The sequence below is a fragment of the Misgurnus anguillicaudatus genome, unplaced genomic scaffold, assembly GCF_027580225.2.
Source record: "Misgurnus anguillicaudatus unplaced genomic scaffold, ASM2758022v2 HiC_scaffold_34, whole genome shotgun sequence".
NCBI lineage: Eukaryota > Metazoa > Chordata > Actinopteri > Cypriniformes > Cobitidae > Misgurnus > Misgurnus anguillicaudatus.
The window spans coordinates 2,382,807-2,395,776 of NW_027395284.1; the positions used below are offsets into that span (position 1 = coordinate 2,382,807).

Below are 12,970 nucleotides of genomic sequence, written 5' to 3' on the forward strand. Positions count from 1 at the left end.
TTCATCCTCAAACCTGTGATGTTCCTGCACGAGCTCACAATCTGTGTGTCTGTTATATGTTTCAGAGCTACATGTTTCTGATCTCATCAGACTATGAGCGTGCCGAGTGGAAGGAACTGATCCGAGAACAGCAGAAGAAATGTGAGTGGCATACTGTAACACAACAACCAGTATTGACAGTATTGAAATTGTTACCAGTTTATAGCGGTCAATGTCATACTGAATTCTTGCTGATTTCCACAGGTTTTAAGAGCTTTAGTCTGACATCCATGGAGCTTCAAATGCTCACAAACTCCTGTGTCAAACTTCAAACGGTCCACATCCCCCTCACCATCAATAAAGAGGGTAAGAGAGGTGTACAGTTTTTAAAAATAACAATATTACTAACACACAAAAAAAGCATGTTTAGTATTTGCTTCCCTCCACATTATTATTGCACTGCTCTCTGAAATACTTGTTTCTTATTTGTCAATCACAGTATTTAGTGGTGCAACATTTTTTGTATCAAATTATATGCATGCTGTATTGAGGTTGTTTTCTAATAATGTATCTTGGGAATGTCATCATTGACCTAAATGTTAATTTAGTTTTTATGTACTCTATTTATTAAAAACTGGATTTCCATGCCTGTTTCCACCCTAGAGGATGAATCTACTGGACTGTATGGATTCCTGAATGTAATTGTCCATTCTGCCTCTGGACTTAAACAGAGCTTAAGTAAGTGTCTTTTTTCGCCTTTTTGATTTTGCCTCCTCAACGGCTTCTTTCACCTGTGGGGTCCCTCAGGGCTCCATTTTGGGGCCTATTTTGTTCGCCCTGTATTTGCTCATCTTGGGATTTATTCTTTGGAAATTTGGTATCTCTTTTCATTGTTATGCAGAAGACACGCAAATTTATCAGATAAGATATATAAGATACTCCTACATTAGCGCCTCTACGTTAGCGTCTCTATGAAGGAAATTAAAGCTGGATGGTACTATATTTCCTAAGTTTTAATGAAAATAAAACTAAAGTCATGCTGTTTACGGCAGGTGACACTTATGAATCCCTACAGTTGGATCTTGGGGAATTGAATCCATCAGTGAAACCTTATGTTAAGAATGTAGGTGTTATTATGGACTGTGATTTTAAATTGGATAAACAGATTAACTTCAAGTTTTTTCCAATTGAGACAACTCACCAAGGTGAAATCTTTCGTATCTTTTATAGACTTTCAAAGACTTATTCACATTTTTATCTCATCACGTCTGGATTATTGTAATGGCCTCTATATAGGAATTAATCAGGCCTCTCTCTCCAGACTGCAGTGGGTCCAAAATAATATGTCCAGAACATATTAACCCTGTTCTCTCCTCTCTTCACTGGTTACCTGTACATTTTAGGATTCGTTTTAAGATTTTGTTAAACACTTGCGGTTTTTAAAAAGTGCTTTATAAATAAACTTTGACTTTTGACTTTACCTTCATCTCTTTCTCTCGCGCGCTCTCTCTCTCAAACCCCATTCACACAGACCTTTGGTCCCAGAAAATTCCTGTAAAATTGCCAGACAAGCGTCTGTGTGAACAAAAACTCGTTCCGTTAATCTTCTGGGATCGTTGCCGGAAAGAGGACCTAGTCAGATACCCGGATAACCCTCTGTGTGAACAAAAAGCCGAAAGAATGCCGTAATGGGCGTGTCGTAGTGAGGACGCGCGCATCATCACAACAAAAGTTATGGTTCAGCTCCTTAAAACGAGGGATAACATGCATATAAACATTCACCACTAGAGATGTTGCAAACTAGATTGAAGCAGTTTTCAGGAAATGATAAATGAGATGCATAAACAATGACGCACGTGCCGTAGTGTGGACGCGCGTGTCATGGCAACATGAAGTTGGTTCAACTCTTTAAAATGAGGGATTTACAACATTCACAACGAGAAATGTCAGCAAACTGGACTGAAGGAGATATCAGGTAAGTAAGCTCATTACTTACTGCGCTGAAACGGAGATCATTCAGCAGCATAAAAGAATATCGCGTCACATGCTCATTTGAGCTATAATAAACGAAAATACCCGCGCGTCATTCCAACAAGATATATCGTTCAGCTCCTCAAAATGCGGGTATTAAATGCATATAAACAATCACGATGAGAAATGTCTGAAAACTTTATTAAAGCAAAGCTCAGGGAGCTCGTCAAATATCCACTCAGAAGCTGAGATCATTCACCAGCATTAGAACCGTGCGTCACGCGCTCCTTTATAAATCTTATCATAAACAAAAATGCACGCGAGTGGTTCTTGGAGGGAGAAATAATATATAATATGCAAACTTCAGACGCTGCGTAGAAGAGAGGGCGGGACTTTCAATAGGTCACGTGTCTTTCCGGGACCATCACATGCCGGGTAAACTTGGCAGTGTGAATGAAAAAAAAATCTAACTATTCCGGAAAAATCCAGGATGCCTATCCCGTGTATTTTACGGAATTTCTGTGTGAAAAGGGCTTCAGTCTCTATCTTGTCAACATGTGTTGAGGTTATTCTCTGTCCCTGTGCTCTCTTTCTCTTTAGATCTGTATTGCACATTAGAGGTGGACTCCTTTGGCATCTTTGTAAATAAAGCCAAAACAAGAGTGTACAGATACACCACAGAACCCAAGTGGAACGAGGTAATCCCATCCATATCTGTACAGCACTGAGACCTGTCCGCTGAAGGGCTCTTGAGGCATTCATTCATAATTAAACACTGCATAAGTAAGGCCATGTGGAATATGAAGGCCTTCTGGACAAATTATCCTACAATTTAATTAAGAGCAATTACCATCCCCCAAAGTAAAGGGGTGCAAATAAAGGAAATGAGGGATGGCAGGTGTTAAATCTGGCCTGTAGCTAATTTTCTTAAGACATTCTTGATGTTTTGTATTGTGTATTTAATTTTTTAGGGAACATGCAGACAAATAAATGAAGAGTTTGGTTCCAAAACACAATAAATCCATTTTGACTAATTTCGGTAAAAACGTGTTTTCTATACCAAGAAAGTGACAAGATGAAAACCACTATTTTCTGCTACAAACTTTCACATGGCATCTTTATGTTATAATAACATTAAAAATTCAAATCCATAATTTGATTTTCAAAGATTTATTATAAAAGCTGATAATTTTTCCACAAAATGCAATAAATCCATGACAAGTTTTTTTTTCAAAATGCTATAAATCGAATCAATATATAAATGTGCATTAATCTTTGTCATGTTATATTCATTTAGTTGACTAGTGGTATACACTGATTAAAAAAAATAAACATTAATGTCATTAATCAAAACACTTACTTTGTCATATTAAGAACACTGTCATTGTTGCTGTCATCCTTGAGATGTTGTTGCTGAACTTTTTTGACAGCGATCAGCTGTAAAATGTTTTGGTCCTGCTCGATTTTCATTGGCTTCGAGTAAAATAATGGAACGTTTTTCATAAGATCACCCACCACAGAAAACCACCACAGGTGTATCAGTGCCATCAAAAGTATTATTTTGTTTTTGTTTGTTTGTTCATCCATGTCCCATGTGTATTTCATGTGTATTCAATGCACCGCCATTATTGTTTACAATGCATGGAATGGTGAGCTGTGATTGGTTGAGCGGATTTATTGCATTCTGCAGAGAAGGACTGGCGTTTATCATGTTTTGGGAAAAAGGGAGAAAAGATGACAGAATAACACGGCGGATATTGGATTCTGCATAAAAATAAGAATTTCTTTTTTTAAAACTGACCTGGTGGTAACAAATTTTTTTTTAAATGCCGTTTATCGCGTTTTGGAACCAAACTCTTCCTATATATGTCTTAAATGGTGTTCAATTGGCTCCGTTGGTTAGCAGTAGGGTAGTGCTAAAAAGGTCATAGGTTTGATCCCCAGGGAACATGCATAATAATACAATGTACTGTATAGCTTAAATGCAATGTAAGTCTGCCAAATGCATAAATGGATGCACTGTGTGTCCTTTTGTATCAAATCATCTGCCAAACTCATCTATGCATTTACTGTTAAATCTATACATTACATGCATTGCTATAAATATGCATTTACTATGTATAAACAGTTACTGTTTATATTTGTGTTGTTTTGGTGTATTGTGGGTAATAGTTTGAATATGTTTTCTTACATAGGAGTTTGAGATTGAGTTGGAGGGCTCCCAGATGTTGCGTCTACTGTGTTACGAGAAGTGCTACAACAAAGCTAAGATGAACAAGGATGATGGGGAGAATACAGACAGAATAATGGGCAAAGGACAGATTGCGGTACGATCTCGCAGCAAGTACTGTTTTAACAGTATTACAAACATCTTACAGTTTCATTTGTATTAATCACAATCACAATTTTTCCTGAGAGAGAAATCACAGATAATTAGCAAACTTCAGACACTGTGAAAAACGTACCAAGTGCAGGACTTTAAAGAGCACCTATTGTCAGATTCACGTTTTTACATTTCCTTTGGTGTGTAAGTGTGTATTAACTCTTTCCCCGCCATTGACGAGTTATCTCGTCAATTAAGAGAAAACGCTTCCCTGGCAATGACGAGGATTTCCGTCTTTCCGCAATACCGCTATTATCCACCAGGTGGATAATTTCCGCACTTCTGCAACTTTTACCGGAAGTAACGCCTCGCGTGAAAAAAAACGATCCGGGACAAATTCCGGATGCATATTACTGTGTATTTTCCATAATCCCTGTGTGAAAAGGGCTTAAGTGTTGTTTACCACCTGGGCCCTAAGTGAATCTGGTCAGTGCTATAGTCGCTCTGCATTTCCAGATGGAGACTGGCCTTTATACCCCAGACATTTGATCTGCCTTTTAATTGGTTGGGTATTATTCACTCAGCCCTGGCTTTTGAGTCTTCAGATCATCCATAATTCATGTGTGCTGTTTGAAAATGTCACATTTAAACACCTATGTCCGATTAGCTGACCTGTCAGTCTCTCCCTAGAGTTTTAAGGGGTCACACAGAAAACACAGAAGTCTCTTGCTTTACAAATGATTCTTTGTAAGGTCTGGGTTTAAGTGCATTTGCATTTGAAAGCATTATTGGTGTATTGATTGGTAGGATTCGATCACTTTGTATGCCTGACAGTACAAACATAAAATTTATGTGGTATTTTCACTTATTATTTTAGCTTGTGTTGTTTACTCATCCTTATACTCATTTTAATACATAAGTACACGCTGAACTTGACTCACTTCAGATTGCACCTTTCCAAGTTTAGTTAATTTAGGAATGGTAGAAATTAGCTTTTGATTGCAAAACTGCAACGTGATGAACTTGTTTTTATATATTTTAGGGCTGCATAACAACTAATCGCAACTAATAGTTTGCAGAATAAAAGTTTTTGTATACATCATATATGTGTGTGTATTGTGTATAATAATTATGTATATATAAATAAATAAATACACACACATTCATGTAAATATAGTTTGTTTATTAAGTATTCATGTGTATGTATAATATAAATTATATATAAATATAAAAATGTATATACACAATGTAAATTTATCTGCAAACGATTAGTTGCGATTAGTTCTTATGCAGCCCTAATATATTTAATTATTTATACATTTAAATATTTAATTTAGTTTAGACCATATGTACCATTTTTTTCAACCAATTCTAACCCTGATATCACTACAAAAGACTTGTTATACAATTATTTTGTTGAAATTTGTCCTGTAGAATATAAAGGCACATATTTTGGAGAACATTTTTTCTTACACTGTAAGTCGCTTTGGAGAAAGGCATCTGCCACTATATTTAATTACATATCATTATGTTTTATGTTCTTATGTATTTGTCTTTTATTTAGTTGGATCCTCAGATGCTCCAAGGAAAGGACTGGCAGAGGACAGTTATCGCTATGAATGGAGTGAGTATTTCCATATCGGTTCCACTACAATCTTAACTAGTTTTCTTACCTTGATAACTAAATATGCATCGTTTTCCTAAGGTCGAGGTGAAAATTTCAATGAAATTCACCAGCCGAGAGTTCAGCCTGAAGAGAATGCCGTCACGAAAGCCAATGGGTGTGTTTGGAGTGAACATCTCCTCTGTGACCAAGTGAGTAAAAAAATGGATAAGCGCGCACAGCTAACAAAGTTTAATAGTTACTACTGTTATTATACATAGGCAAACGTCCATGAACTACATAAAGAGCTTGTGCTATTGGCACTGTGCTATGAGCCAGTGGCGTAGCTATGGGTGGGCCTGGGTGGGCCTTGGCCCACCCACCTGTCAGCTAGGCCCACCCACCTGCCTATTAGAGATGCGCGGTTGGCGGTTACAGCCGCGGACTCCGCGGATAAACCGCGGATCGGGCGGATGACGTGACGAAAAATAATATTTTAATTAAATTCGGGCGGGTGGCGGATCGACTGCTTGTTATTAGCTTTGTTCTTCAAAGCATACGACCTTAAAGGTGAGCATTATGTCTATCAAGGTGGCAGGCTCAGAAGTTCGCGAAGAGAACTGAAATGAGACGGTCTAGCCTTCAGAGGACCCATAATTTGGGTCACCTGTTCACGCGCCCCCAGTAGCGCCCATCGCGCCTGTCAGCAATAAACAGCGGAGACATTTCTGACTTATTAAAATAAATATGTAATCAGAAAAATATGAATTTATTTTAGAAAATATGACACATTGATGTAGATTAAACTATTCAACAACAGTATATCAAATAATCAACCTTAGAAATATACGCAACATAAACCGAATAATATTAACACAAAACATAACTTATAATACTAAAACAGTGACAAGAAAAAGTTTTCTAAATACACTTTTATTTAATAAAGGTTTTAATTGTTTGGGATAGCCTCGGCATGTTAAGGATCCATTAGTTCTATCATTAACAGCGCAGAGAAATGAGGACGCATTTTGACACAGCTCTTATCAACGCCGGCGAAGGAGGTACGTGGCAAACTCAAAAAAATGAGAATTAAAAACAAAGGAAATAAAAGGTCAGAAAAGGGTTGCCTGGAATAAGTTTTACAAAGTGGTAAATCAGGAGGATGACACTAGTGCAGACTATGTAATTTGTGCGTTTAATTTAGGCTATTTATTTATTTTTGTCCCATATAATCGGAGACTGGTCTTTATGATTTAAAAAGAAAGCATTCAAGTGAACAGTACTAAACGAACTTGAAGCAAAAATTAATTTCAGCAAATGCAAACTTCAATCAAACATAGTAAGAGGTGAAGTATAGCTTTAGCCTACAGAAATGCTTATTGCATTAATTTTTAAATGTGTGCGAGGTCCGTGCACGTCCTTCGCTAGCTAAACGAGCATTAAATATTAATGACGTTGAGTTTATTGTTTTTATTAATTTATATTCACAAAACTTATCAACAAAACATCGATTAAAATTAAGAGACAAATTATCTGAAACGAAATTCATTTTAAAGTAGAAAACAAAACTTAAATTAAACTCGAAAATAATGTCTGACCCATTACAATTCTCCCTTCATATTGGCCTTTACAACGCCCTATATGGCGTTTAAAATTACAGTCTATCTTTCGTCATAAGCTAACTAAAATTAAACAAAACATAAACACATTACAACAATATTCAAACCCAACAATACTCAAACATAAATATAAAATAGACATTATGATACACGTTAAAACAATCCGATATAGCATTTATAATAGCTGGTTGGTAGATGTTTACTATTTTTGTCAAAACCTCCGTTGCAAACCTCCATTTACCTGAATAAAATAATGTTTACTTTGAAAATGATGCGCTGTCACGTTAACACCAGCTGTTTGTTTACATAAGACTCCATCTACATTTACACTCAGCGCAACGTCTGATTTCTTAAACTAAAACAGAGTCTGCAGCGTTGACGAACGAATCCGTTTATGAGGGTCGAAAACGGTGATATAGATGAAAGGCGTAAACGTAGCAAAAGTAACGCATTTTAAAGGATAAAGGCATTAATGTAAACATTGCCTGAGTTCACTGCTTATATTCTAGGGCTTTCTAGTCTCGCGGCTGTCATCAGCAGCGGCTGTCATCAGCAGCGCCTTGCATCGCCCAGTCAGCGGATGGCGGGCGGGTGCGGTTTTGAAAACTGGTCAGAAACGTTGGTGCGGATGGATGGCGGACGGATGATGAGTTTTGTGATGCGGTTGCGGATGAAATAAAAGCCCATCCGCGCATCTCTACTGCCTATCCAGTAAAGCCTATTAGTTATCCTAATGAGTAAATTATGTTGCAATTATCACTACTTGACCTATAAAATAAATCTTTTTTTAACTCTTGCTTGCTATTATAATAAGGAATAAGTTAATTTTGTAAATAGTAGTGCAATAAATAGCGCATTTCGAGCAGCCTCCTCGCCCCTCCTACACACCACATCATAGAAATGAACACCCGGTTTAAGGCTGCCACGTAAGGAATAATGAGAGCTGCGCTGCTTCATTGTCTTAGAACGGTGAGAAGACTTTATTACAGCTTGATGGTGCACCCTTTAATATTATCGTTGAGGATTCTGAACATGAGGTGTTGGTTCAGCAGCTAAAAAAAGAAAAGTCTTTGCAGATAACATTTGTGCCCACTTTTGCGCCCATGAGCCTTCTGGTCTGAAAACGAGATGTGTTCAGGCACATTGTTGGTGCGTTGCTATTTTGAAGCAAATAAAATAGACTACGTCACTGATCAACTAAAACACGCTCTTAAGTCAATGGAGCAATATTGCTTTTGGTATTTAATGAGCGCGTTAGTAATATGCGCCTACGGGAGGACAACGCGCATTTGCTTATCACATGGATGCGCAGCAGCACACAAACGTTTAAAATATAAAAAAATTTAAGGATTAAAATGTTAAAATGTTTAAAAACATTATTATTGAGTGTCTTGGACATAAATGAGGACCGAGTATGAAATGTTAGAAGGTGTATAAAGCTGCTTCACCTGTAGCCATTAAATGTTTTGCTTTAATCAAATGCAGATATTGCATTTATTTCGAATTTTCTTAATGCTACCCCACAGATGTATTATATTTGATGACTTTGTACCTGTGGATATGATGAGATGAGAACCATTTTTATGTTATGCTTACATTTCAAAACATCCACGGCGCTGTTCTAGTGCTGAAACGGCGCGTTTCTAAATTATTTATCTCCTGTTCATTACAAATAAACTATTTTTAAAGTACAAACCTTTTCTTGCATATTTGTAAATTATTCTTTGAGATTACACCGATCATGCTATCCATACATTTACAACAATTAAAAGTCTGCTATTTTTACTTCCATGACAGAAAGAAAACGACTTTAAAAAGTTTAAATGAAGAATTTCGTTGCAAAACAATATAACTACTTTTTTAACATTTTTGTCAAATTATTATGATGTTATCAGGTTATTCTTTTGTTTTATAGTGCTACTTAGTGTTATTTTTTAAGTTATGAAGGTTTAAATTAAAACAAACCAACTGCAATTGAATTGATATTAATTGGAATGCACAACCAAAAAACGAGATTTCTGAAAAAAAGCGGAATTATCTCTTTTTGCAACGAAACTCTTCAAATACCAACAAATTAGGCTACTATTTAAAGTATTTTTAAAGTACAAAGCTTTTCTTGCATATTTGTAAAATATTCTTTGAGATAACACTGATCATCTCTGGGCTATCAATACATTTACAGCAAAGAAAAGCCTGCTATGTTTACTTCCAAGACTGAAAGAAAACGACTTTTAAAGGTTTTAATACCAAAAACTAACAATTTCATTACAAATAAAAACAACTAAATTTTTTTATATCAATTTTAAACTGGTGGTCTTCTTCCTCCGCTTAGTTTTTTAGTTTACAAATTCTGCCAAAATATGGAATCGGGATGGCGCCACCAACTGGCTTTTAAAGGGGATGAGAGATGAGACTCTTATTTGTTTATTGCACATTGCGCTTAGAATGTTAAAATAGGGCCATACAGGCTTTTGTTCTTAATAAACGGTGATATATTGAAGCTGGTGTAGTTGTGTGTTTGTATATTTTGATAACAGATGCATTTTGGGTTAAGGCCCACCTGATTTTCTCTGGGCCCACCCACATTGTGAATCCTGGCTACGCTAGTGCTATGAGCCCATGTCGAATACTATATCTGATTTACATATCATCTGCCTTAACCAGGTTAAGTTAAAGTCTGAAAGACTGTCTCGTGATATTTGCTGTACCTCTTATTCTCAGACGCGAGCGCTCCAAAGTGCCGTACATTGTCAGACAGTGTCTGGAAGAGATCGAGAGAAGGGGAATGGATGAAGTGGGCATCTACCGTGTCTCAGGAGTGGCCACTGACATCCAGGCGCTCAAGACAGCTTTTGACACAAGTGAGTGTCACAGGATAACATTATAGCGTAGATCATACATTACGTTACATATAAAAGATCAACTACTGTGGCTGTAAACAACTTTCATAGTTCAGCTCTCTCATTCTCTCTCAGATAATAAGGACGTGTCGGTAATGATGAGCGAGATGGATGTGAACGCCATTGCCGGAACGCTCAAGCTATATTTCCGGGAGCTTCCAGAGCCACTGTTCACCGATGAGCTCTACCCGAACTTTGCAGGAGGCATTGGTTTGTCACTCGTTCTTTCGCAAAAAGCACACTGCTGAGTGTAAGGTTTGGCTTTTTTAAGGAGAAGTACTGATTGTGTCTTTGTGTCTCTGTAGCTCTCTCGGACAGCGTAGCTAAAGAGAGCTGCATGCTGAACCTCCTACTTTCTCTACCAGAACCAAACCTTGTCACTTTCCTCTTCCTGCTGGATCATCTCAAGAGGTATACCAACTGCTGAGATGAATAAGATTTAGATTATTACAGTGATGAGAATGAGATTATTAGTATTGCAGTAATGAGAATTAGAGGAGGGAATTGTGTCTATTTGTTACCAAAAAGGCACTAATAAGTGCAAATAAACTTTTTTATATAAAGAAAATTAAGTGTATTTGTGACACTGGACCACAATTATTTTTAAATAAATACGCTTTCCATTAACTCTTTTCCTGACAGCATTTTTAAAAAAGTTCCTAGCCAGTGCCAGCATTTTTTATGATTTTCACAAAAGTTTAATGCCTTAACTCGTCAATGGCTCGGAAAGGTTAATGTATAATTTATTATGATAGGAAAATATATGTCCGTGATACAAATATTTAAAAAATCTCAGGGTGCAAAAAAATCATGATATTAAGTAAAATTGCCTTAAAGTTGTCCAAATAAAGTCCTAAGCAAAGCAACACATATAATACAGCGGGGAAAATAAGTATTTGACACATCAGCATTTTTATCAGTAAGGGGATTTCTAAGTGGGCTATTGACACAAAATTTCCACCAGATGTACTAGCCATCAAGCCAAATATTGAATTCATACTCAAAGAAATCAGAAAATTTAAGTATACAAGTTGAGTCATAATAAATAAAGTGAAATGACACAGGAATAAGTGAAGAGTTTCGTTGCAAAACGAGATAAATCCATTTTTTTACATTTTTGTCAAAACATGTTTATTATTATGTTATCATGTTATTATTTTGTTTTATGGTGCTACTTAGCTGTTTTTTTTAAGTTATGAAGGTTTAAATCAAAACAAACCAACTGCAGTTGCATTGAAATTAATTGGAATGCACAACCAAAAAAGGAGATTTCTGAACAATTAAAAAAACGGTGGTTATCTCCTTTTGCAACGAAACTCTTCAAGTATTGAACACATGAAGAGAACAAGGTGCAAAATGGCATAGAAAGCCAGGAGATCACCTGAAATCTGTCAGTATTTAGAGAGAAACCCTGCCCCCTATCAGTACTAATTGATATCAGCTGCTTTAGTCCTAATTGATGGCCTATAAAGGCTTGTCATTACACAGGAGACACAAAGGAAAGACTTCATGATGGGTAAAAGCAAAGAACTCTCTCAAGATCTTCGTAATCTTATCGTTGAAATACATTTTGATGGGAATAGTTATAGGCGCATTTGCTGCCATTATCCAGAAATGGAAAGAGCATCACTTCACCCTAAACCGGCCACAATCAGGTGCTCTACGTAAGATCTCTGTCCGAGGAGTCCAAAGAATAATCAGGAGAGTTCTCCAAGACCCAAGAACCACTCGGGCAGAACTTCAGGAAGACCTTGCATCAGCAGATACTGTTGTTTCAAAGAAAACTATAAGCAATGCATTGAACTGCCATGGCATCCATGCACGCTCACCACGCCAGACTCCATTGCTGAACAAAAAGCATGTTGAGGCTCGGTTAAAGTTTGCGAAAGAGCATTTGGAGAAGCCTGTGGAATATTGGGAGACTATTGTATGGTCAGATGAAAGAAAATTGAACTTTTTGGCAGTCATTCTACACACCATGTTTGGAGACGAAATGGCACTGCCCACCACCCCAAGAACACCATACCAACAGTTAAGTTTGGGGGTGGAAGCATCATGGTTTGGGGCTGCTTTTTAGCAAGGGGTACTGGCAGACTTCATATTATCGAAGGCAGGATGAATGGAGAAATGTACCCGGACATTCTGGATAAAAACCTGCTGCTATCAACCAGAAAGCTGAAAATGAAAAGAGGGTGGACATTTTAGCAAGACAATGATCCCAAACACAGGGCCAGGGAAACAATGAAGTAGTTTCAAAGAAAGAAAATCAAGTTGCTTAAATAGCCCAGTGAGAGAGATGAAGATCAAAGTTCATAAAAGATCAAAAAAGACCCAAGGAACCTTCAAGATTTAAAGACCATTTGTGTGGAGGAATGGGCCAGAATCACTTCTGAGCAATGCAGATGACTGCTCTCTCCATACAAGAGGTGTCTAGAAGCTGTAATCACCAACAAAGGCTTTTCTACAAAGTATTTAAGGGGACATTCCAGAAGACGTTTTTAAGATATTAAATAAATCTTTGATGTCCCTTGAGTACATATGTGAAGTTTTAGCTCAAAATACCATATAGGTAATG

The 12,970-nt window shown here is 37.0% G+C and overlaps 1 protein-coding gene across 1 annotated transcript in view; it reads left to right on the forward strand.

Annotated features, from left to right (window-relative positions):
* LOC141363371 (breakpoint cluster region protein-like) overlaps positions 1–10,843 on the forward strand; it is a 35,364-nt gene extending 24,521 nt beyond the window's left edge. Inside the window, exons 11-20 of the mRNA XM_073866034.1 lie at positions 66–141; positions 244–345; positions 643–717; positions 2,551–2,648; positions 4,146–4,277; positions 5,838–5,897; positions 5,979–6,088; positions 10,217–10,356; positions 10,471–10,605; positions 10,701–10,843. Of these exons, the coding sequence (XP_073722135.1) occupies positions 66–141; positions 244–345; positions 643–717; positions 2,551–2,648; positions 4,146–4,277; positions 5,838–5,897; positions 5,979–6,088; positions 10,217–10,356; positions 10,471–10,605; positions 10,701–10,822 (1,050 nt within the window). The 3' untranslated portion in view covers positions 10,823–10,843. The remainder of the gene's footprint in view (positions 1–65; positions 142–243; positions 346–642; positions 718–2,550; positions 2,649–4,145; positions 4,278–5,837; positions 5,898–5,978; positions 6,089–10,216; positions 10,357–10,470; positions 10,606–10,700) is intronic.
* Positions 10,844–12,970: the final 2,127 nt, after the last annotated feature.